The 23,940-nt window shown below is 45.1% G+C and overlaps 1 protein-coding gene across 3 annotated transcripts in view; it reads right to left on the reverse strand.

Moving 5' to 3' along the window:
* Nucleotides 1-23,940, reverse strand: part of ETS1 (ETS proto-oncogene 1, transcription factor) — a 133,239-nt gene that overhangs the window by 98,511 nt on the left and 10,788 nt on the right. For all 3 annotated transcript variants that reach the window (XM_058687293.1, XM_058687288.1, XM_058687289.1), the window contains exons 2-3: nt 21,059-21,144; nt 3,850-3,994 (exon numbers count right to left, since the gene is read on the reverse strand). In XM_058687293.1, the coding sequence (XP_058543276.1) occupies nt 3,850-3,994; nt 21,059-21,127 (214 nt within the window). In that variant the 5' untranslated portion in view covers nt 21,128-21,144. The remainder of the gene's footprint in view (nt 1-3,849; nt 3,995-21,058; nt 21,145-23,940) is intronic.

A 23,940-nucleotide genomic window follows, 5' to 3' on the forward strand; every position in this document is an offset into this window, starting at 1 on the left:
GCTATGATGATTGAGAGGAAGGGCTGATGTTGGGGACACAAGAGAGGACGGGAACAGAGAGGAGGCAGGGTCAGTGGGCTCCACTCCAGTCAGACTATAAACAGTAACAGACATTTCGGCCGTGTCTCGTGTAAGGGGCTCCATTGATTCACAAGGCTCCCTGACAGAGGGATGACGAAGAGCTGAGACAGAAAGGGCCATTCATTCATGCAGAACACCAGCTCGCCGTCCCCATTGGCTCTTGCGAATGGCTCCAGGCTGATAGGGAGGAGGGGGAAGAGGCGGACAGGAGGCGGAGGTAGAAATAAAAGAAAATGATGACTACAAGATTGTCATGAAGAAATGTACAGCTGCACAGGCAATTGCATGCAAATGTGGCTTCCCTTTTTAGCCGTATAGTTAATGTCCTCAGATTCATCTGTTGTGCTCTTTCATATCATATCATCTTCCCCTCCCCTTCTTGCCTTGTCTTTTTCCGGGCTCCCCTTCGTCTGCCTTCCCATTCAGCTTTCGTTTTCTCTTCCCATCCTCCTCCACTTCTCTACCAATACTTTTATTTCCTGTCTATTTCCACCCTTCTCTGTTTTCTTCAGCAGCTTCTTTTACCATCTATTCTTCTGTCCAACCCATTCTTGACTCTCTTGGTTACTGAGTATTCCCCCTGCTCCACCCTCCCACCCCCCCACCCCCCCGCCCACCCCCCCTTCCCTGCTCACCTGGCAGGCTCTCTCCCACTCACGGCTTCTCTTCGCTTCATTCTCTCTCTTCCCTCTCCCTCCCTCACCCCCTTTCTCCTCCTCAGCCTCTGCCCCTCCTTGAATAAGAGCCACATTATTAGCAAAGAGCCTAATGTTCCTGGAGTGCCCCTCCTGCTGGGTATTCCAGTCACTGACAGATGTGGAGTCCTTGGAAAAGAAGTTCATTCATCCCTTCTGCGAGCACAAAACGTGAGACAGGAGCGGGGGTGGGGAGTGGCCATGAGACGGAGGACGGGAAGGAAATTGAAGTTAAAAATAGGATAAAAGGAGATGAAAAAAAAGTGTAGCGTATTTTTTTTCTCTCTTTCTTCTTACTCAACACATCTCCAAGGAAATGTGCTGCAGCTGGAGAAATCATTGGTTGGTCCACATCTTCATTTCCCTTCTCTGTAACCCCAAATCTCCTTCCAAAGGACACCCATCACTGAGGAGGGCTGGACCACAGCCCAGAAATAATCGCTGCAGCTACTTCGTCTGAACAGCTCAAAAGGCAAAGGAGGGGCTGCAAAAGCTCAGGGTTCTTGCCAGATACTTCCATCAGAGGGAGCCTAGGGCAGAGGGAACTGCGGACCTCACATTTGCTACCAAGGCACAGCTCCCCATGGAGGCTTTCTAGTATTTTCTGAGCTCTGGTTGTTGACAACCCAGGTCCTTTTAGGACCCATCTTCCCATCCTACTAAAAAGCCACCAGTCTGGGTGACCCCAGCTCCCTTCTTCTTGCAACAATAAAAGGGACGAAGTGGGGAAAATGACTATATCATATGGCTATGAATCCTTGCATTTTAAAGCAGCTTCGCCCTTAGAGGGTCTTCCCATGCGTCACAGACACTGTGTCATTGGCTCCGAAAAAAAACCTCCTTTGCCTTTGAGGACCTTGACAAGGAAAAGAATGAAAAACCATCTTTGCTTGGGAATTTATGTAGTTCTTAGCTGGGGAAAAAAAAAAGGACCATGTCTTTTAGCTATGAAGAAGGGACATCTAATCTTGAGGCCATGGACCAGTGTGGAATAACCTCGGCTATTAATACGGCGTAACTTGCAGCAAACAGAAGCACCGTCTAGAGCAGAGAGGGTCAAGGCAAGGTAACTTTAACCTGGATTGCATTCAAAGACACAAGACTTAAGCCCAGCGGCATTGGTAAGTTTCAAGAACTATACAAATAGAGGCACAGCCGTTCTGACCCTCTGCTTATACAAATGAGACCTATTTATTTAGGGGCATCTGGGTGTCTCAGGCGGTTGAGCGTCCAACTCTTGATGTCAGCTCAGGTCATGATTGAGCCCCACATCAGGCCCTGCACCTGCTTAAGATTCTCTCTCTCCCTCTCCCCCTGTTTCTCTCTCTCAAAAAAAAATTTTTATTTAAAAAGATCTATTTGTTTAGAATCATAAAGGATGGCTTTGTTCATCTCTTAGAATTTTAAGTCCTTAAGTCTAACCTGTGAACAGGTGCAAAATCCTCCCTGTCTCCTGTTTAAATGGGTAGATAGTTACTGAGACACTTGTATTTATGCTTGGGAGAACCAAGCAGAAAGTGACAGCATAATGTCTGATGTCTGAAATCCAAGGGCAGTGCCCCGAAGAATATGACAAATATCAATGGCTATTGACTTGAGAGACTAGGAAACACAAGGATTGATTTCATTCTGCCCTAAAGAAGAGCCAGGCAACTGGAAAGCAACTCACATGCCTTCCTTCCAACTCCCACCACGATGCTACAGCATCTTGCTTTGTGTCTTGGTATTTCTGGTCAAAGACGAAGAATGGGCAACAAAACTAACACTTGTGTTCCCTCTCCACTATTATAAAAAGTAGTATCGTTATGTGGAGTAAAGAAACATTAAACAAAAAGTTGCATTTAAGTTAGTCCCCCAGTGGCTTTCTCCCTGTGTTAGCCTCAGAATTACATATTTTTAAGTTAGTGCCCCAGTGGCTTTCTCCCTATGTTAGCCTCAGAATTACATATTTTAATTTATTATTTTTTTAAGTTTATCTGTTTCTTTTGAGAGAGTGTGTGTGAGCAGGGGAGGGGCTGAGAGAAAGAAAGAGAGAATCCCAGGCAGGCTCTGCTCTGTCAGCCCTGAGCCCAACATGGGGCTTGAACTCACAAACCATGAGATTATGACTTGAGCTGAAACCAAGAGTTGGACACTTCACCCACCGAGCCACCCAGGCACCCCCGGAATTATATATTTTCCATTTGTGAGAGTAATGAGATTTCTTAGGCTAAGAATTCATCCTGGAAGAAAATACAGATTTGAACTGGCTTTTTGGTATTTGGATACATAGTCTGGTCTCATGATCCATTGAACTTAATAGCAGAACCCACCACTTCAGAATCCCCAAATCAAGGTTTACATTTTGCAGTAAAAAGAAACTAACAAAAACACTAGCAGGTAAGCACAGACTAATGGAATTTGTGAGACACCTGGTGACTTCGGCAAAACAGAATGGGGGTAAGGACGCTCAAAACCTGTCGGGTCTTTGGGAGACAAGACCCGGGGGAGAACTCTCTGGAGGAGTTTGATTCCTGATCACCAGGGGGCAGCACCATGAGCAGCAAGCCTGGGAGAGAAGAGAATGCTGGGAGGAGAGGAAGGAGGTCTGCAAAGGAGAGCTGAGAGGAGGGAGAGAGGGGGCGGACCAGAAAGAAGCCAGACGCAGGTGGGCACAGGCGAAGAGGTCGAGGACAATGCGGGAAAGAAGATGAATGAAAGAAATGATGTTTTGTAAGAAGGCCAACTGTTTATCCAGCTCTTCCTTCAGGACCACAGACCTTCTAGGCCCTTTGTCAACAATGAGGCTGCAACGGGTAACTCTCAGGAAATGCACAGTGGACAGAACTATTTACAGAATGGAGACCTGAAGCAACCCCTCTTGGGCTCATTCCTAGAGTTTCATCTTCCTGTTGTTGGAGAAGAAAGCAACTCGGAATTATGGAGAAGTCCGGGGACTTTCCACCGGAGAACAATAGCATCTTGTCCCCACATAAGCCGCGGCAGCTGTTGTTGCTACGGAGAATGCAGCCCTCATCACACTTCACTGTCCTTCATCTCTATCCGCACCCCGAGCCTCTGTTCATGCTCCTACCTGAGCCACAGTGTTCCAGACCAGTGGGAACTTCCTGAGTGGCCATCTCATCCCAGAAGGGGTAGTAAGCTCTTTGCGGGTGATAACTGGACTGGAAACCACAGGCCATTCGAGGATCTTCGTAGGAGTTGATGGGTCCCTGCCTCTGTGACCAGGAAAAAAATACGGAAATATATTAACAGGAAAATCTCTATACTCTAACCTGAATGGGACAATAACCTCCTATCAAACAACCGCATGTGAGTAGGAATCATCCATAGATGACAACAAAATAGAACCAACTGTTGATCACAACTCCCCCCAAAACAGACACAGGGAAGAAGGGTCTCTTACTCAGACTGTGCATGCACTGCCTTTCATCCATTTCTTTAGGCATTGGACAATGACCTTTCCGATTTTTTATAAGTTTATTTATTTATTTTGAGAGAGGGAGAGGGAGGAGAAGAGAGAGAGGGAGAGAGAATCTCAAGCAGGCTCCGTGCTACCAGCACAGAGCCCAACGCAGGGCCCGAGCTCAAGAACCAGGAGATCATGACCCTGAGCCGAAACCAAGAGTCAGACACTCAAGCCACTGAGCCACACAGATGCCCCTCCTAATTTTCAAATAAAGACCCAAGATTCACAGCAAGGCAGAATCTTGGCCATCTTTACACAATCCTGGCTTTTGAATTTTTGTGATCTTACTCTGTAAAAACACCTCGAACGGATGTTCTTACAAGACATTCCATTATCATGGAACCAGTAGGGGATAAATGCCAAGGGAAAACCAAAAAGTGGGCCTATGTAATAATAATCACTCATTTTTCAGTCAATCAATTGTGCAGAAGTTTTGATGATAGTGATTGCCAGACTGAAATTTCCAGCATCTCCCGTAACGTATGGGGACTTGTGCCGTCCTTTCATCAGCTTTAGGAAATCCATAAAATATAGCCTCTACCCAGTACTCCTTAAAGAAGGCAAATGGGCTGTGTAGGCGGCATGTTTGGAGGTGTTTAAACCCTATTCTTTGAAGCTGCGTCTACCTGGATTCAAATCTTCGCTGTACCGCTTACTGGTGAAGGGCCGAGGCCTGTTCCCGTATCTAAATCTCAGTTTACTACTCCATTATAAGATGGGAATAATATCTACCTCATATGTAGGAAGGATTAAATAAAATATGTGTAAGAAAATTATATATAAAACAAAATAAAATATAAAATGCATGTTGGGGCATCTGGGTGCCTCAGTTGGTTAAGCATTCAACTCTTGGTTTTGGCTCAGGTCGTGATCTCATGGTTTGTGGGTTCCAGCCCCACATCCATGCTGATGGCGTGGAGCCTGCCTGGGATTCTCTCTCTGCCCCTCCCCTGCTCTCCTTCTCTCTCAAAATAAATAAATTTAAAAAATTAAATATATATAATCCATGTCGTAGCCTATGTGAATCCTAATATAAGGTAGATATTATTTTACTATAACAGGCCCTTAACATTCCTGGGATTGAGCAAGAGGATTAAAAAATAAGACACAAAAGGAGAAGCAGCAGATTCATAGAAAGATTTCCTGAGGAGTCTAATCTCCACTGGCCCAACCTTTATTTTCCTTTTTCTTTTTCATTCTTTCTCTCTTCTCTCATGGTCCTTCTACCTCCATAAAAAAAATCTCAGTTAAGAGAATCAAACTCTGCTAGAATTTGATGTGGTTAAATCTATCGATGTTAAGAGGCTAATTAACAAAAGCAGCTTCACAGGTGGTATTCTCATCCCTGAAGGGTAGTTTGCTAACCTCCAGTAAGATTCTCTCATTCGAGAATCTCCTATGCCCTCGTTCCCCTTGAGCTGCAGACAAAAACTCAGCACTATTCTTTTAGATTCAGCATTCACTATCTACACTCTCTTCCCATTTTTCAACTGTACATTCACTTAAGCTCAGTAAAGACAACGAAGAGAGTATAGTGGCACAGACAAAAATGACCATTGAGGCCCAAAGGACATTTTGCGTGCGTTAATTGGGACAACATTCTCCATAATATTCAAAGAATCATTCAAAGTAGAGCTGGATGAAGTTTACTTTGGGGCTGTTCCACTTCTAACTGGGCCAACGGTGCTGAGAATGTAGTAATACCCTTGGAACTGAACAGAGTCACCTTGAGTTGTTGAGTAGCAAAGGCTAACGTCCTTGGTTTCTGCTCCCAGACCCTGATGAGAACCACTAGAATATAAATGGAGCAATGGTGTTCTGCTACCTATTTGGGTTTGGGACCAAGAAATTTAGGGAAATCATTGGCAAGAACACTCCCCTAAGCTTCAGTCAGAAAACATTTCCTGAATTCCGGTTCAAACCACTTTGGGGACATTGTATTTTCATATTGTAAGCTCTTGAGGCAACTGCCTTTGAATCCCCAAGAATAGGTAAGTCTTCAATAATCCTTTGCAGCTGAATCCATTTGAAACATATTCCCTGGACTCCCTGTGTGTTGTTAATATCTATCCCCATCTTTTGATATTTCCCCAGAGTCTTTCTCAAAATTAAATGTCAAGTACCAGAGCTGTAGGAATAGGGTCTTGAGGGAGGAAATTTTGATTCTAAATTATATAAAGGAGAAATCTAAGTTGTCTAGCCCTGTTTTCTTTTGGGACAGTGTGTGTATGGTTTGCCTAAACCGTTCTTGCAAGACCCTTCTAAGACAGCAGTCGATAGTACAGAGAGAATCCTTATAGACAGGTAGTGGGTAGTCTGTTATGAGCCCTGCGAAGGTAAGTAGAAACCTAAGGAGAACATTTTGTTTTTGCATTTTATATCACTTATTTCTTTTTTACATTCATTACTCAAGTAGAGTTGACATACAATGTTATATTAGTTTCAGGTGTAGACCATAGTGACAAGACAATTCTGTACATCACACTGTGCTCACCATGGTAAGCATAGCCTCCATCTGTCACCATACAATGGTATTACAGCATTACTGAATATATTCCCTATGCTGTACTTTTTATCTCCATGGGACATATTTATTTTATAACTGGTAGTTTGTATTCTTTTTTTTTTTTTTTTTTTTAATTTTTTTTTTTTCAATGTTTTTTTAATTTATTTTTGGGACAGAGAGAGACAGAGCATGAACGGGGGAGGGGCAGAGAGAGAGGGAGACACAGAATTGGAAACAGGCTCCAGGCTCCGAGCTGTCAGCACAGAGCCCGACGCGGGGCTCGAACTCACAGACGCGAGATCGTGACCTGGCTGAAGTCGGCCGCTTAACTGACTGCGCCACCCAGGCGCCCCGTTAGTTTGTATTCTTAATCCCCTTCACCTCATTGGTCCATCCCACAAACCTCCTCCCCTCTTGCAACCATCAGCTTGTTTTCTGTATTTACGAGACTGTTTCTGTTTGTTCATTTGGTTTTTTTTTTTCTTTTTAGATTCCACATGTCAGTGAAATCATATGGTATTTGTCTTTCTCTGTCTGACTTATTTCACTCAGCATAATACCCTCTAGGTCTATCTGCGTTGTCACAGAAGACAAGATTTCATTCTTTTTTTTATGGCTAAGCAATATTCCTGTGTGTGTGTGTGTGTGTGTGTGTGTGTGTGTGTGTCTCATATCTTCTTTGTCCATTCATCTGTCCATGAACACTCGGTGTTGCTTCCATATCTTGACTACTGTAAATAATGCTTCTATAAACATAGGGGTGCATGTATCTTTTCAAATTATGGTTTTTATTTTCTTTAAGTAAATAAATACCCAGTAGCAGAATCATTGAATCATATGGTAATTCTATTTTCAATTTTTTTGGACGAAACTCCATACCGTCTTACCCAGTGATTATGTAACACAGTTTGCATTCCTGCCAAAGTGCATGAGAATTCCTTTTTCTCCACATCCCTGCCCATGCTTGTGGTCGCTTGTGTTTTAGGTGTGAGGTGATATCTCATCGTGGTTTTGATTTGCATTTCCCTGAAGATTAGTGATATTGAGCATCCTTTTATGTGTCTGTTGGCCATTTGTATGTCTTCTCTAAACAAGTGTCTGTTCATGTCTTCTTCCCAGAAGAATCTGGATTATTTGCACTTTGTTTTTTTGGTGTTGAGTTGTATAAGTTCTTTATTATTTAGGATATTAAGCCCTTATCGGATGTACCATTTGCAAATATCTTTTCCCGTTGGATGGGTTGTCTTTTTGTTTTGTTGATGGTTTCCTTCACTGTGCAAAAGCTTTTCATTTTAGTGTAGACCCCAAAATTTATCATTGCTTTTGTTTCCCTTGCCTGAGGAAACACATCTAGAAAATGTTGCTAAAGGCTATGTCAAAGAAATTATTGCTTATGTTTTCTTCTAGGAATTTAATGGTTTTGTGTCTCACATTTGGGTTTTTAATACTTTTTGAGTTTATTTTTGTGTGTGATGTAAGAATGTCCAGTTTCATTGTTTTGCATGTCACTGTCCAGTTTTCCCAGCACCATTTGTGGAAGAGACTCTCTTTCCCCCATTGGATATTTTTTCCTCTTTTGTTGTAGATTAATCGACCATGTAAGTGTGGGTTTATTTCTGGTTTCTCTACCTCCTTCCATTCATCTATATGTCTATTTTTCAGTACTGTGCCAGTACCATATGGTTTTGGTTACTACAGTTTTGTAGTGTATCTCGAAATCTGGGATTATGATACCTCCAGCTTTGTTCTTTCTCAGTATTGCTTTGCCTATTCAAGGTCTTTTGTTGTTTCACACAAATTTTAGGAGAATTTGTTATAGTTATATGAAAAATGCTATTGGTATTTTTATAGGGATTACATTGAATCTCTAGATTGCTTTGGGTAATATGGACATTTTAACAATATTAATTTTTCCAATCCATGAGCATTGTGTGTCTTTTCATTTGTTTTTGTCATCTTCAAAGTCTTCCATCAATGCCTTACAGTTTTCAGAGTACAGGTGTTTCACCTCCTTGGTTAAATCTATTCCTAAATATTTTATTCTTTTTGATGCGATAGCAAATAGGATAGAGACACATTTTTCAGGTTTAAAAGTTTAGACTTTCTCTGCTAAGGAAAGGCCACTGATGGCAAGATATACAGTGCCAAGAAGTGCTGAAGGAAAATGATCTAGATGCAAAGTGCAGGAGAGAGATGGAAGGCAGAAGGAGTACTTAGTGGGTTAGGGATAAAGCAATGAGGTTCCAGACCCGGGCAATGACAACAATGTAGCGGTGTGGTGAGTCAACTCCCAGCCTCTGATTAACAACCATGCGCAGCATCAGACTGAATTTATGCGGTTGGCTTTTGTTTTTTGTTTCTTGTTTTTTTAGGAATCCCTCCTGCCCGAAACCAGGCTCTTTGTTGTCAGGGATAGTTCATCCATTATTTTATAAATGGAAATCTATTTTTAAGACGTTATTTCCTCTTGAGCTGCCCTCAGTGGAACCAGAGGACCCTATTTTTAAGAATTAGGAGGACATGGGGCGCCTGGGTGGCGCAGTCGGTTAAGCGTCCGACTTCAGCCAGGTCACGATCTCGCGGTCCGTGAGTTCGAGCCCCGCGTCAGGCTCTGGGCTGACGGCTCGGAGCCTGGAGCCTGTTTCCGATTCTGTGTCTCCCTCGCTCTCTGCCCCTCCCCCGTTCATGCTCTGTCTCTCTCTGTCCCAAAAATAAATTAAAAACGTTGAAAAAAAAATTAAAAAAAAAAAAAGAATTAGGAGGACATAACGCAACAAGCCTACCGTGAACCACAAACATCTTTACTAACAGATGCTCCTGGAAGCACCATGATTCTCGTTATCTAGACACCTGCTTGTTTATTAGACATTTCACAAACTGACTTCATACCTATTTCACAGAGTATGAAAATGACGTTTTTACTCAAAAGAACCACATAGCTAGTTCCAATTCATTATGAAACTGTCTTAGTTGAGGAGAAAGAAGCAGGTTATTAACAGGTCAGAAATCTGGGCTGCCCAGCCCCCACCTCATCGCCTTAAAAAAGCGCCACCCAAAATGAGTTTGAGTCTCTTCGCTGACACCTTCCTTTCCTGGCTGCAACTGGAGGTTGAACTCATGAGACACAAGCGCCATTTGCAGCCCCTGTCACAGTTTGAAGAAAACCATCTGACGGGTCCTTGCTTATTCATCCCACAGGCAATTATCGAAAGGAACTAACGCACATCACACACCTGCCCTATGCCAGTTGGTGTGCTAAACATAGTGCAGAAATGGTCACATCGAATCCTTACCACAATCACGCAAGATGAGTATTTGTATCCCCATTTTACAGAAGAACAAACTGAGGCATTTAGAGAATAAGTAAATGTCCAAAGGCCGCACAGCTAATAAAATAATAAATATAGAATTCACACCCAGTTCTATTTGGTTTCAGACCGTCTTTGCTTCTACCTGCCCAACATGAAGCTTACTGGCTCTTGTACAGATTTCTGAAGAAGGGGAACTGTTGTCCTGGGCTAGGTACTTGACAAATTATGACAATATGCATTTATGGGGCAAATTTATACCATGCACCTGGTCTATGCCAAGTTTTATGTTAGATGCTAAGAGCACAGTATGAACAAGAAATGAACTTCACCCTCATGAGCATACAGACAAGTAAACAGGAAATTACAGCAAGGAGATATGACAGGGTTAAGTACCAATGTGCAGGGAGAGGGGAGTGGCAGCAGGTAATACTTCCTGGAGGAAGCAAATTAAGGTAACTGAAAGGTTGAGTAAGATTTAGCCTAGAACACTTGGTGGAGGGCCTAGAGAGCAAAAAAAAAAGACGATCACACTACCTTAAGGTGAATAGGAACATATAATCTGTTTAAGGAAGAATAAGAAAGATTCAGAGAGGTGATCTAGAGAGATAAAGACCGTGTTGTTCGGTGGTGATAAGCATGTGGGAAGAGTGTGCTCTTGAACAACGTGGACACTTGCCATGGAGGGTAATTAGTAAAAAGTAAAGCTGGTGGGACAGGGTAAGATCACATTGTTGAGGGCCATAGATACCAGACAGGAATCTGGCTCCCGGAGAAAGGCTTCGGAGGTTGCATTAGAGGTAGTGACATGTGCATCAATATGTTCTAGAAGACTCATTTGACTATGCCAGGTAGGATGGGTTGGGCAGGAGAAGGTGAAGAAGCTGACACAGGCACGAGACTACCTCACGGAACCCAACTGGAGACTCAGGCCGAAAGAAAAAAAGCAGCACTACTAATCCTAACTCTGTTTAAAGTTTTTATTTTTTATACTAATTTTTGCATTAATTTTGATTTTTGAAAATATTGCATTAAGGTGCACGTGGGGGGCTCACTGGGTTAAGCATCCAGCTCTCGGTTTCTGCTCAGGCCATGATCTCACTGTTTGTGAGTTCGGGCCCCGCATCGGGCTCTGTGCTGATAGTGTAGAGCCTGCATGGGATTCTCTCTCTCCCTCTCTCTCTGCCCCTCCATCGCTCACTCTCTCTGTTTCTCAAAATAAATCAGCCTCAAAAAAAATTGTAAACAAAAGAAAATATTGCATTAGGATCTCATTTAGCTTGATGACTGAGCACTGGGGCACCCCTTACGTTTTGTCCCCCACCTGAGTGCATCACTGGTGTCCCGCTATTTCTGGTGCTGAGCAGGGGTCCAGGTACAAGGGCAGAGTTAGATCAGGGTCACGAGGGCAGAGGCGAAGAGGAAACAAGAAACGTAAGTATGTTTCAAAGGGAGAATCAACATGATTTTCTGATAGGAGATGAAGAAAAAGGGAAAATCCCAGATAAGGCTCAGAATGCTTGCTTTTATAATATAATAATGCAAAAGGTGAGTTTAAGTACATAAGTAAGGAGAGAGGAAGAGAATTTCACCCTTAGCTGTGTTTAGATGGAGTGATGGCAGAACAGCTTGGCGGGGCGGGGGGTCCCAAAGGTGAACGCAGGATAGGAGAGGACAAGAAAAGGCACAGTTAGCTCTGGAGGCGTGGAACGCCCAGTGAGAGGACAGAGTCAAGAAAAATGGCTGTTCAGACAAAACAGAAAAGAGATCAAAAATGGGTCTGTAAAATTGCCTATAGTTTTGCGAGACATGAAAGGGGAAAAAACAGCAAAGAAGGGCCTGTTGAAGACAGAGGAAGAAAATCAAGAAAGTGTACAGAGTGATGGAAGCCAAGGGCAGAGCTTCAGGACCAAGGGCGGTTGGCTGGTGGCCACCGAGAGAAAGATGGCAGCCACACAGCCTTGGAAGGATTGGGGCCCCTCCCCCAGGCATCTCAGGGAAAGCACACATTTTGCCCTGCTCTACCACACACATGGTGACGAGCTGCCTGGGGAACAGCACTCCTCCCTGGCCTCTCGGGGGCTGTCAGAGGACATAGCCAAGCCTACATCCTTCACCTTTATGCTACTGCAAACAGATAAAACAAAAACCAGGAAACGCAGAAACTACCAGGACGATGGACACACGCTCTCCCTGCTCTACTCTGACGGTGGTGAGCCAGCTCTAATGGCCAGCACAGCAGCTGACCACCTCCATTAGCCCTCCGGTCAAGGTCTCATGTACTCTATGACCTCTGCTTAGCTCCACCTCTCAAAGTTTCAGAGTCTGAGGCCTCTGTCTTCCCCCGCCCACATCTCCCTGCTGCTTTTTCTTCACAACCGCCTCCTCGCCCTTCCCCACCCAACCCTGCCAGACCTCACAGCTTTTGCCTGTTGTCTGCCTTCTCCCTGCCCCCCAAAATTGGAAAAGAGGGAATAGGGGAATACTTTTACAACACGAAATCACAAACATATGGAGTTCTCATGTTTCGAAGGGTATGTGCGGGGCACCTGGGTGGCTCAGTCGGTTGGGCGGCCGACTTCGGCTCAGGTCATGATCTCACGGTCTGTGAGTTCGAGCCCGGCGTCGGGCTCTGTGCTGACAGCTCAGAGCCTGGAGCCTGCTTCTGATTCTGTGTGTCTCTGACTCTCTGCGACCACCCCCCCCCCCCCCCCCGCTTGGTCTCTGTCTCTCTCAAAAATAATAAACATTTAAAAAAAAAAAAAAAAGAAGAGTATGTGTGATCCATTCTTCAAGTCCATTTCTGTCGTTAGCCAAGCAACCTTGAATGTCCTAGTGTTTGCCTACTAATTCCCTCCTTTCTCTTCTGTATGTGGGCTCAGCACACGATCTCTGTGGAAGCAAACCTGTCTTTTCTTGGATCCACTTCTGAATCCTAGGCGTTAGCCTTAGTATGAGGCCACGAGCATATGAGACCCAAGAACTATTTCTAGATGCTGCTGTTTACAAAAATAAATTAAAACAACAAAAGACATTTTACGCCCAGAAGCGAAGCTAAGTGAGCCCTGGATGTCTGCTTCTGCGGAGATAACTGTATTTTTCTAGGCGTGTCACAGATGTTCATGCGCTCTAGTAGGCAGACTGAAGCCTGGGAACCAGGAAGCCTGGATTCAAGTCCCGCTCTGCTCCTGAGGAGCTGTGTAACCTCCAGCCTGTCACTTAACCTCTTTAGCTTTTGTTTCCTAAGGAGGCTAGCCCCACTGACCTCCGGCCTCCTTTCCAACTCTGCTATCGCCTTCTGCCACCCTGTCCCCATCCTTTCTCCTGACCTGTGACCAACTGGCCCCATGAGTAGAGAAGCCTGTAGAGCCAAACGTTGCTTGTAGTCATAGTTTGGATTCATGGCATACGACGTCCCCCCTAAATTTCCGCAAGCCTTCATAGTGTTGTCCTCATTCTTTCCTAAAGCCATGCTCAAACACTGCTTTGACCCCACGTCCCCCATTTTTCAGTAGAGAACAGGGAGGCGGAGGAAGTGCCTGCCTGCGGAATAGCTCTAGGGGCTCTGGCACAGTATACTCAGGAAAGGCTGTATGACCAAGAGATGAATCCTCAGCTTAGACCCTCTCAGCCCATTGCATCACTGCGTGCAGGTGCCTTTCCAAAGCTGGGGGGGGGGGGCGCTGCTGAACCCTGCAGCTTTTAATCAGGTCTGGGCCTCCGCCTCAGAAGATGCCAGACAAGCCAGTGTCTTCTTTCACTCACTGTCCAGCGGGTCATGGAGAAGCTCTTTCCACAAGCCAAGGGGGGTGCTCTGGGCAGACGGCGTCTGGCCTTCAGGACGCTGCGGCAGACCTGCTTCGGGAGGGCACATGTGTCCTGCTCCCTTGAGAGGCAGAGGGAAGGACGCAGACAGAAATACTCCTTCGCGTCCATTTAGCTTTCCTCAGCCTACTCTCGAGGAGGAGGGAGGGGAGGGTGGTGCCGCCACAGGAGAGGCGGGAACAGACAAAATAGGAAACTCTCAAAGGGCAGTTTAATTTTAGATTCAAGGCCAGGAAATTCTTTTTAAAACAATAAGAGCGCTGGGCTTGGGGCTGGGTGAAAGGGCAGGCCTGACCCACGGCAGGTTTCTGAGGGAGAAACGTGAGACAGTCCCATAGAACTCCTCCAGGGACTGTGGCTGAGGCTGCCCCGAGATGTGACCGGCCCTGCTCGTGGCAGCCTGAGACCACCGCCCCCTCCACCCACAGCGAGCACTTAGTCACATAGCTGAGGGTCCAGGGCCTCTGAACCTTGCCACTAGTCCGAGCGCCTGGACTGGACGCTTTCCTGCCGAGAGACCAGCGGTGAGACACGGGTTACTGGTCGGCTTCTACTCCCTCGACGTGAAGCCTGCAGACTCCCAGTGGCTCCAGAGGGGACAGCCCCAGGCTCCCAGTGGCTCCAGAGGTGACAGCCCCAGGCATCCCACGGTGCAGGGAGAGCAGGTGTGGTGACTCAGAGCCTCGTTAGGAGACGCTGGGTGGTGGATAGAAAACTCTCGCCTTGGCCGAAAGACGGGGCAGTAATTCCAATGTGCCCAGTGGTCGGCTACAAGCTGGGGTTTTGGGTTTGTTTTCTTTTTTTCCCTAACTCGGGGAAGACCCACTTCCTCATTCATTAGGCATAGAGATGCAGGAATGAGAGTCTATTAGAAGTTCTTTTACACTACCACACATCTGAACAGTGATTAAGATGAATTCCGCAGTAAAGAATGTCCTTAGCCCCGAGTCAGGAGATCTAGGTCACATGCCAGTCTCTCGCCAGCTCTGTAAACTCAGGCACCTCTTTTAATCTCTCAGGAGCTTAATTTCCTGATATCGGGAGATGGCCTCTCGGCCGTGTCCTGGCTCTGAACTCCTCAAGATTGTACCCACTGAACCCGGGACCTTAGAAAAGCCCCGCTTTTTCAGATGCTGGAAAATACAGACATTATCGGTCTTTCCTTCCATTTTTCTGACCGGCCCTAAGTATCCATTTATATTCCAAATTTCTTTCGCATGTTTTCTCTTATCCCAAAATGCTTCATCCATTGTCCTCCGGGATTTGCAGAGAGAAGGAAAGGGCGTCGGTGCTGGGCTCCACAGTCAGTGACAAGCGCGCGCCCTTCCCAAGAAGGGCAGGGACAGCACAGACTCCCTGATGACCACTCAAAGGCTGGAATCCTGAGGCCTGTAGGGTGGAGGTGAAGAGTGTGCGAACAGCCCTGGCTAAGAAGGGAATTGCTTCCCAAGGAGGCCCAATTAAACTGCAATTACTCAAGATAAGAGAACCAGGTCTGTTTACACAATGGGGTTGTAAACCACCAGCCCATTACAAGAGAACTTTGATCTGGTGGCAAGGGAGCTGTTTCTAGGGCAGGGGAGTGATGAAGCAAGGAGTTTACTCAATAAGAGTGTCTCCATCTTTACCCCAGAAGCCCCATCTTGTTGTGGCAACACCCTTGCACGGACAATAAGTGGAATCATCTCCACTCCTCCCTCCATGCTTCCATCCAACACAATCGAAAAGTCCAGAGAAAGGCATAAGGGAGAGAGGCTTAGCTGAGGTCATCTTTGTGGGAGGCTCTGGACATGCATTTTCTCGTGTAACGATCATGATGGCCTCACATGGCAAGTTATGCTCTGCCTTTTAAAGAGAAGAGGACGCTGAAGCACAGAGAGGTTAAGTAACTTGTCCAAGGTCACATGGCCAAGGAGTAACAGACCAGAATTGAACCCAGATCTCTCTGACTCCTTGAAGTGCTTTCCATTATAATTGGCTGGGCTGCATTCCACAGCTGCCTGGCCCAGGACTGAAGGCTCTGTCTGAGGCTCCTGTAAAAGAGGCGGGAACAAGGGGAGTGGGGTCGCCCTTCTGCGTCACCAAGTGTCAGAAGGTAGAAATAGAGTTACGTGGTGAAAAAAAAAAAAAAAATCCATCAATCAATCAATGATGAAAGGAAGCAAGAACGTGTACAAAAGGGAGTCACTCATGCCACGAAGTGATTGGGAAAGATTCAGCCTCAGAAGTCTCTGTGCCTGGCAGCTGTGTCCGAGGGCACGGTGTGGAGCTCATCTTTGCAATGTGCTTAGCTAAGCCCCATGGCCATGCCACTCCCTTTTGCAGGCATCGCCATGGAGACTCAAGAAGGCTGGCCAGCGCCGAAAGTTCCTCTGGAAAAGCCCAGGAAGGACAGAGGCCAATGCCTAAAACCAGCCAGTGGCTGGCAGCTTTCCTCTGTCCCTTAGAAAGCTGATATTCGACCCGGACTCTGGCATATGTCCATCAGTCCATTCAGTGATCCTGTCTCTGACATACCCCTGGCTTCATACCATGTTATTCTACACAGTTATAGCAACTAAGTGTCCAGTAGGTATGATTGCATTCATACCACTCATATCATAAAGTCACAAGTCGGGGGCGCCTGGATGGCTCAGTCGGCAGAGCGTCTGTCTCTTGATTTGGGGTCAGGTCATGATCTCACGGTTCATGAGGTGGAGCCCTGAGTTGGGCTCCAGGCTGACAGTGCGAAGCCTGCTTGGCATCCTCTCTCTTTGCCCCTCCCCTGCTGGTGCACTCTTTCCCTCAAAATCAATAAATAAACATTAAAAAATAATAAAGTCACGAGTCTAAAGTCTTTTGCTGGGCAGTTTCTGAAACACTTCTTTTCACTCAGGAAATATAGTTGCCATATTAGTAAGAGAACATTGGATCCAGAAAGAGTAAAAGAATGCCAAGTTTTTAATGCAATTACCCCACCTCGGGCTGCATGGGATGTTCCCCAAACCCAGAGCCTTAGCCTAGGAAATTCTGGCATCTTAGACCAACCTCTTGGGTACTGGGTTTTCCTGGGGGATCTGGCCCTCCAGGAAGCCACTCTCGCCCCAGCAGATTGCTCTATCCCCAAAGGCCTGAGCTCTGACAGGAGCTGAGTGGGCAGGACTGTTCCTTTCCTCTGAATAGTTCAAGGTGCTTCCTAAAGTTTGCATGGCCCAGGGGTCATTAATCCCCGTGGACCTCCTCCACACATCCTCCTCGCTTTCAAGGTGGCCAAAGACTGTGACATGTTTGGTCAAAACCAGGAGGGACTCATCCCTCCCATTCCTGCCCTCCCCCAGCTCTGCAGCCCTGGTGGCCTGAGAGGATGACGCAGGAGAGGATAAAGGGACCAGCACTGCTGGGGACTTCCAGGGCTCACCATAGGCTTGCTGAGGTAGCATAACAGGAAGGAGCGCTTCCTCCCCTTGGATGAAAGGGTCCCTGACACACAACCCATATTCGTACCTGAAAAACGTCACCCCCTCCCACACAATGGCCAGACAACTCCCGAAAGCGCTGCCGCTCTATCCCCCGGGTATGACATCACCTCATTCGTTACCATGGTCTCCTGAAGGACTGACCTTACAAGGAGGAAAGCATGTATCCTGGTTTGGACAAAGGGACCCTGAGGCAGATATTGTGAGTTCCCCCTAAAATGATTATTCCCTGACAGTGACATGAAGTTTCTAACTGTGGCTGTGATTATTGTAAGCCTTCTTCTGGTACAGGGCATGATCAAATAATGCTAATGCTACCTCTCATTTATGAATAATGAATCAGAATTAGCAGGCTTCGGGGACTGGAAAGTATTCGTATTCCAATTTAGATCGAAGCCGACTCTAGATCGAACAGTTAAAACAGCGTGTTAAGCAGAAGCCTTCATAACACGAATATATCCTCACTTGTTTTCCTTTTCTGAGATTTCCCTTTCTAGAGCAATCGTTTACAAGTGGCAAAGACCTGCTCAGACCAACCTGTACACATATCACCATCCTCCCTTCAAACTTGATCCTGGGGCGGCTGCAAGCAGGGCCTCTCAACCTCAGCACTACTGACATTTGGGGCTGAATAATTCTTGGTCATGGGAGACTGCACTGTGGATTGTGAGGCTGGCTAGCTGCGTCGCTGTCCTCTACACCCTAAATGCCAGGGGATGCCCCCACCAAGTTCTGACAGTTAAAAACATCACCGAATCAGGGCACCTGGGTGGCTCAGTCAGTTAACCGTCTGACTTCAGCTCAGGTCACCATCTCGAAGTTTTGAGTTCGAGCCCCCATGTCGGGCTCTGTGCTGACAGCTCAGACCCTGGAGCCTGCTTCGGATTCTGTGTCTTGCTCTCTGTCTAACTCCTTCCCAGCTCATGCTCTGTCTGTCTCTCTGTCTCTCAAAAATAAATAAAAACATTTTTAAAATTTTAAAAATAAAAATATCACCAAATAGTCCCGGGGCGGCTAAAGCAGCCCTATTAAAAACTCACTTCTCTACAGTTTTCCTTCCACCCTCAGCTTCCCATACCTGAGACAGAGTTTCTTTTCTTGGTGGCCCAGCCAAACCAAATTGGAGCCGGGGGCACCAGGCAGGAGGATATGGATTATTGGATTAAGTACCTTTGGTTGACCTGTAGATAGAGAGGCTCCAACAGAACTGACTAGACCTGGGCGCCTGCGGCTTTGACGTTCTTGTCTGGGAAAGTTAATGAATCTGTGCTCACTCCTTCACGAAATCTTAGATTGGGATCGAGGGTGTGAGATCTGTTAGTGTCGCTAATGCCAGTGCCCCAAGGCTATAGTCTGCAGGCAATTTACAGATTCTTCAACTGTTTTTTATAACGCAGGCTAAGGTTGGGGGTCATGGGTTAGGAGCTGGTTTATTGAACCTGAGTTTGTACTGAGCGATGTTATTTGTTTGTTTGTTTATTCATTCGTTTGTATTAGGGAGAGTATACGCAAAGGAGTTTCAGGACTTCTCTGCTTGCTAGATGGTTCTGAAAGGTTGCCTAACTAGTCCCAGTGATGGAGAAACTAAGGCCCAGAGAGAAGTTATGCGTGAAAGTGCTAGGGCAGTAACTTAGCAGTTCTCTTATGCAACCTTCTGCTTTTGCCCAAGCAATTCTGAAATTCACAGCGAAAAGGATCCCACACGCTGATAATGCTTTTCAGATATGGCTGTTGGGGCTGGGGGTAAATGCGTTCTTTGTTTTGAAACCAGTGGAAACCACTTAAAATGCATTAAAACTAGCCAGTGTATGCAGTTGGGGGTGGGGTCGTTCGTTGAAAACATGTACCCAGAGTTGGGTTTTGGTTTTCTAATTTCATACAATTTCCAGATACCCTGTCAAGGAAAATTTACTCTTATACCTGTAGTTTGGATCCTTAACATAAAAGTGCATTTTGGTGTCAAAAACATAATAAAACAAATACAAAATTTGCATGGCACTGCTTTTTAAGAGAAGTTATTCATCTTGTTTCGTTTGGTTACAGGACCACTAAAGAGAGTTAACATAGGCTGGTGTTTAAATCTCTTCTTCCAAAGCCAATGATATATTTTGCCCTGCAACCCCAGTATGCTTTATCTGTTTTAACAAATCTCTACAATATCATCTTTAAGAATAAGTTAGTGTAATTTGTGCCAACCTCAGATGATAACCTCTGTGTGAGAAACAAGAGGACCCCTCCCCCAGAGATTTTTCCAGCCCCTTATGTGACCTGCAAGTTAAGGCTCTTGGCAACTCCTACGAAGCAGAACTGAGAGACCACTGGTCTGGACTTGTTGTGTGAGTGCATGTTTCTAAACAAATTTCCGGTGGTCATTATACTCTAAACTTTTTCCTGATTCTAATTTTTTAGAAAAGTGAATGGTGTTTCTATGAAAACCGAAGCCATTTAAAACAGAAAACAAAACAAAACACCAAAACAGGTGTTTTCAGAATAGCCAGGAAAGAGAAATGTGATAATCACTCCTTGAACACAGAACAGCTTTTGAGCACTTATTTTTTTCAGTGACACAGAGAATCATTTTCAAGTACATCACATCTTTCAATAGACAATTACAACGAGAGGCCATGGTTAACTTCAGGTTACCAGTGTTAAAAATTCTGCAGAACCACACACAGGACAGTCTAGGACTGGAGTCAGAAAAGAGCTCTGGTCTATTGGTGTCTCTTTAGACCCATAAATGTAGTGCAAAGAATTAACAGTAAACTTATCTGTCCATTTCCAGAGGAAGTGAAAAGAGTTCAACATTTCTGTTGGCTGTCTTTGCATGAAAACATACACAATTAGGAAGGAATAGTTAATAATACATCAGCTAATATTAAAGATTCATTGAACTTGGGATGGATCAATGATAGCATTATGGGATTGCTCTCACAATACATTTATAAGAAATTCATCTAGGGGTGCCTGGGTGGCTCAGTCGGTTGAGTGTCCGACTTCAGCTCAGGTCATGATCTCACGGTTTACTTCATGAGTTCGAGCCCCACATTGGACTCTGTGCTGACAGCTCAGAGCCTGGAGCCTGCTTCCAATTCTGTGTTTTTCTCTCTCTGTCCTTCTCCCCCTCATGTTCTGTCTCTTTCTCTCAAAAAAAAATAAACGTTAAAAAAAATTTTTAAATAAAAAAAAGAAATTCATCTAAACATTCTACTGATGACCACATAGCTTGGGTTGGTCTTCTTCCCTAAGGGAAAGAAATTTTATCCGGTCCTATTAAGTTTCTTTTACCTCTCTTATTCTGAGATACATGACATTTTCCTATAAAGTTACTATCACATTCCCTAGTTTTAAATTTTGTGATTAGATGGCTTGGGTTATTTAGCTCTAGCGATATGTGAAAAATCTTCACCAAATGAACTGAGTAATGAAAAATCACCTGGCTTTCACCATTAACCATGGTTGAGTTACATTCTCTGAAACACAAACATATTTTTTAAAATAAAACCTTTGTAAGCAAGTCCATCAGTCTTGGATTTTTATTTTATATGCTGAGAAAAAGACAGATAATCTCACACTTTAGCTCCTCCAAAAGATTCAAGGCTGATTCCAACTTTGGGGGTGGGTCCCCGGCTTCTCTGTCCAGGAGGGGTTAGGATGCAGGAAGGAAGGGGAAGACAGGAGAGGCAGGTGGGCAAAGGAAGAGCAGGGAGGGGTCCACTTACCGCCACCGCAGGACGCACTGCTGAATAAGGGGCAAGGCCACTGGCTGTGGAATCCACAAAGTAGCTCATCCTCAGGCTTTCAGCACCTGCATGGGAGAAAGTCTTCACTGAAGCACCAACGTGTGTGCTAGAACCACAGCGGGTTCGAATCTTACAATGGGATGTCTCCCAAGGAACCATAGAGTTCACCTCTTCATGCTACAGAGAAGGAAACTAAAATTCAGAAAGATAAAGTACATGGACCCCTAGCACACAGAGAATGAGCAGGCCCCAGACCGGGACCCCTCTTGACCACAAGGCAGCAGGGATAGCTTCCGTGAGCTGTAGACAAGAAGCAGTCACAGCATCTACAAAAAGACCCTCTTGTAGGGTTTCTGGGCAAGCACCAGGTCTTAGTGTCATTTTTGGTAACAGCCCCATCCATATATCACCTTCCCTCCACCCCAACTAGGTCTGCCACATAGCAGGAGCTCAGCACACAGGTGTGGTGTGAGTTAATTGATAAAGGAGTAAAGAAAGAAAGGTCTGAGGGGAAGAAGGACGGAAAAGCCCTATCTATGAGACACATCAACCAGGACCTCAAGACACAGATAAACAGAGAGAAGGCCTGAAAAAGGGATTGAACATTATTCATCTGGGGGGGGGGGGAGGAGAAATGCTTTTAAATAATTCTTGTCCAGAGCTGTTATCTACATTGAAAATCTGGATGTCAAGAACGCTTGAGGAATGTTTTGGCTGAAGGGATTTTCCAGCTGGCTGTCGGTCATCAGGAAAATCATTTATGTATCAAATATTTCTGTTGATCTCAATGCTTTCTAGAGTGCATTAGTTCACACACTTTCATAAACTCAACATTATATACTTTAAAAAAGTCTTTCTTGAATGATGTACACAAGATGAAGTTCCTAGGCACATCATCTGAAGGCCAAATTCCCATTGTTTAACAAATGACATTTTAGCTTCAACTCCACTGCTTTCCAGTTCATCTTTGTCTTTTCCTTTACTCCTGCTAATATGTAAAGCCACTGGCACATTTCAAGAAAAATAGAGTACTACCTGTCCTATGTTCAGTTTGTGGTGTTGGTTCACCGTCTTCATTCAGGTGACAGCCAGTGAGCAGGTCTTCCTTCATATGAAATGTATTTAAACGATAATAGGTAAATGGGCTCAGCAATAGAAAATTATACCCACGAAGGGCTAAATCACAGAGCAACTAATATCATATGGTTGAGATTTGTAAGCTAGAAACCTTCTAAAGACATAACTTACCCCAGGACTTTGCTTATTTGCTTTTAACTAAAACTTTACTTCTCTTACGATGCATTTTCTCAAAAAAAAAAAAAAAAAAATTCAGGAGAGATAATATTAATTAAAAAAAAATTAAACAACTACAGGTAGTTAGGCTACATTAATCAAAATTTTGTTCCCTTGTTTTTAGGGGGATTGATCTCCACTGCAGCAAGATGGCCCCCAGAAGAACGCCCAGTGGTGACATTGAAGAACAGAAAAAGATCCAAGTGTGCTAGTCCAAGGACATTGTTAATATCTGTTATCAGTGGTCACCTATTCAGTGCTCATTCCTCAGAATAATGAGCAGCTGCTATGTATCAGAGTGCGCTGGGCACTGACCATGAAATAAGGTCCATACAACATAGCTCAACATGGCAGGGTCCTGACCATACATTCTGAAGATAATCTCAATGAGCTCATTGTTCCCTTCCTACTGAAACATCCCTTACTTTTAACATTGAAATCAGGTGCAAAGGTCCCAATGAAACATCATCAGTCTATTCATCCCCACTTTTGATCTACTCCCAGATGAGATTTACAAGTTAACAATATGGAGTATGTCATACCTCGAATGGATTAACCATGGTCAGATTCCCTAGGGAAAAGCTGGCCATCCCTCCGGCCCTGCAGGGCAACCTATACCTTTGGGGAATGTCTAGGTATGGGGTCACCGTTTGTGCCAGCCATTCAGCCCTCCAGGGTCCTCCAAAAAAAAGTCTCGCGGATCCCCTGAGATATCACGGACCTCCACCATTCATTCAACAAGCACAAGGAAGACTTCCTTTGCTAGGAACTTGTTTATTCATTCAGCAAATAGCTACTATGTGCCTGCTATGTGCTAGATAGACATTCTTCTGGGCATTTGGGACCCACGGGCAAACAAAGACCTCCAATCTCATCATGGACCTCACATTCTCTCCGACTCAGAATAAAGCTGAGAAAGACAGCCTCTATCTTCAGGCAGTAGAGAAGACAGACTTACCTATGGCTATAATATCATGTGATGAGTAGTTTACCAACAGTATGGAAGAAAAAGAAAAGTAGTCAGTTCTTCTGGGTGTGGGGAGTGGGAAATCGTGGAAGATTGCACAGTGTGATGTGTGACCCCACGGCCCTATGAGTCACCCCTATACTCCCACAAGCAGCAGAAAGACCTTTACTCTTCTGAATTCCCATTTTCTTTACCTATTTGTAAGAAAAAGGATTTTTGGAAGTGGCAGCCTTGTCCTGAAGGTCAGCCGGACAACACCCCTCGCAGCAACATAGCCTGGGGAAAGGTTCAGTGGAAATATGTGTTCTCTTTCCAATTGACGTGAGGGAGGAAACCTACAGCCCCACATATGGTGCATTCTGTGTGGGATTGTGTTCCTGCAGCTACGTTATATGAATGACACTTCCCTTGGGGAAAAGCCCTTCACCCAGGGAGGAAGCTGAAAAGAGGGAGTTGCCAGGGCACTCGAGGGCCCTCATCTCAGGAAATAACTCCGGGACAGAAATGGATTACTGCTGTATTATTTTTTGGAGAAAGAAAAAAAGAACTCACCCTTTTTCCACTTGTAGATTGTGACACAGAACAGCTGCTTAGGACATAA

This window comes from Neofelis nebulosa, chromosome 10 (assembly GCF_028018385.1).
Source record: "Neofelis nebulosa isolate mNeoNeb1 chromosome 10, mNeoNeb1.pri, whole genome shotgun sequence".
Lineage (NCBI taxonomy): Eukaryota > Metazoa > Chordata > Mammalia > Carnivora > Felidae > Neofelis > Neofelis nebulosa.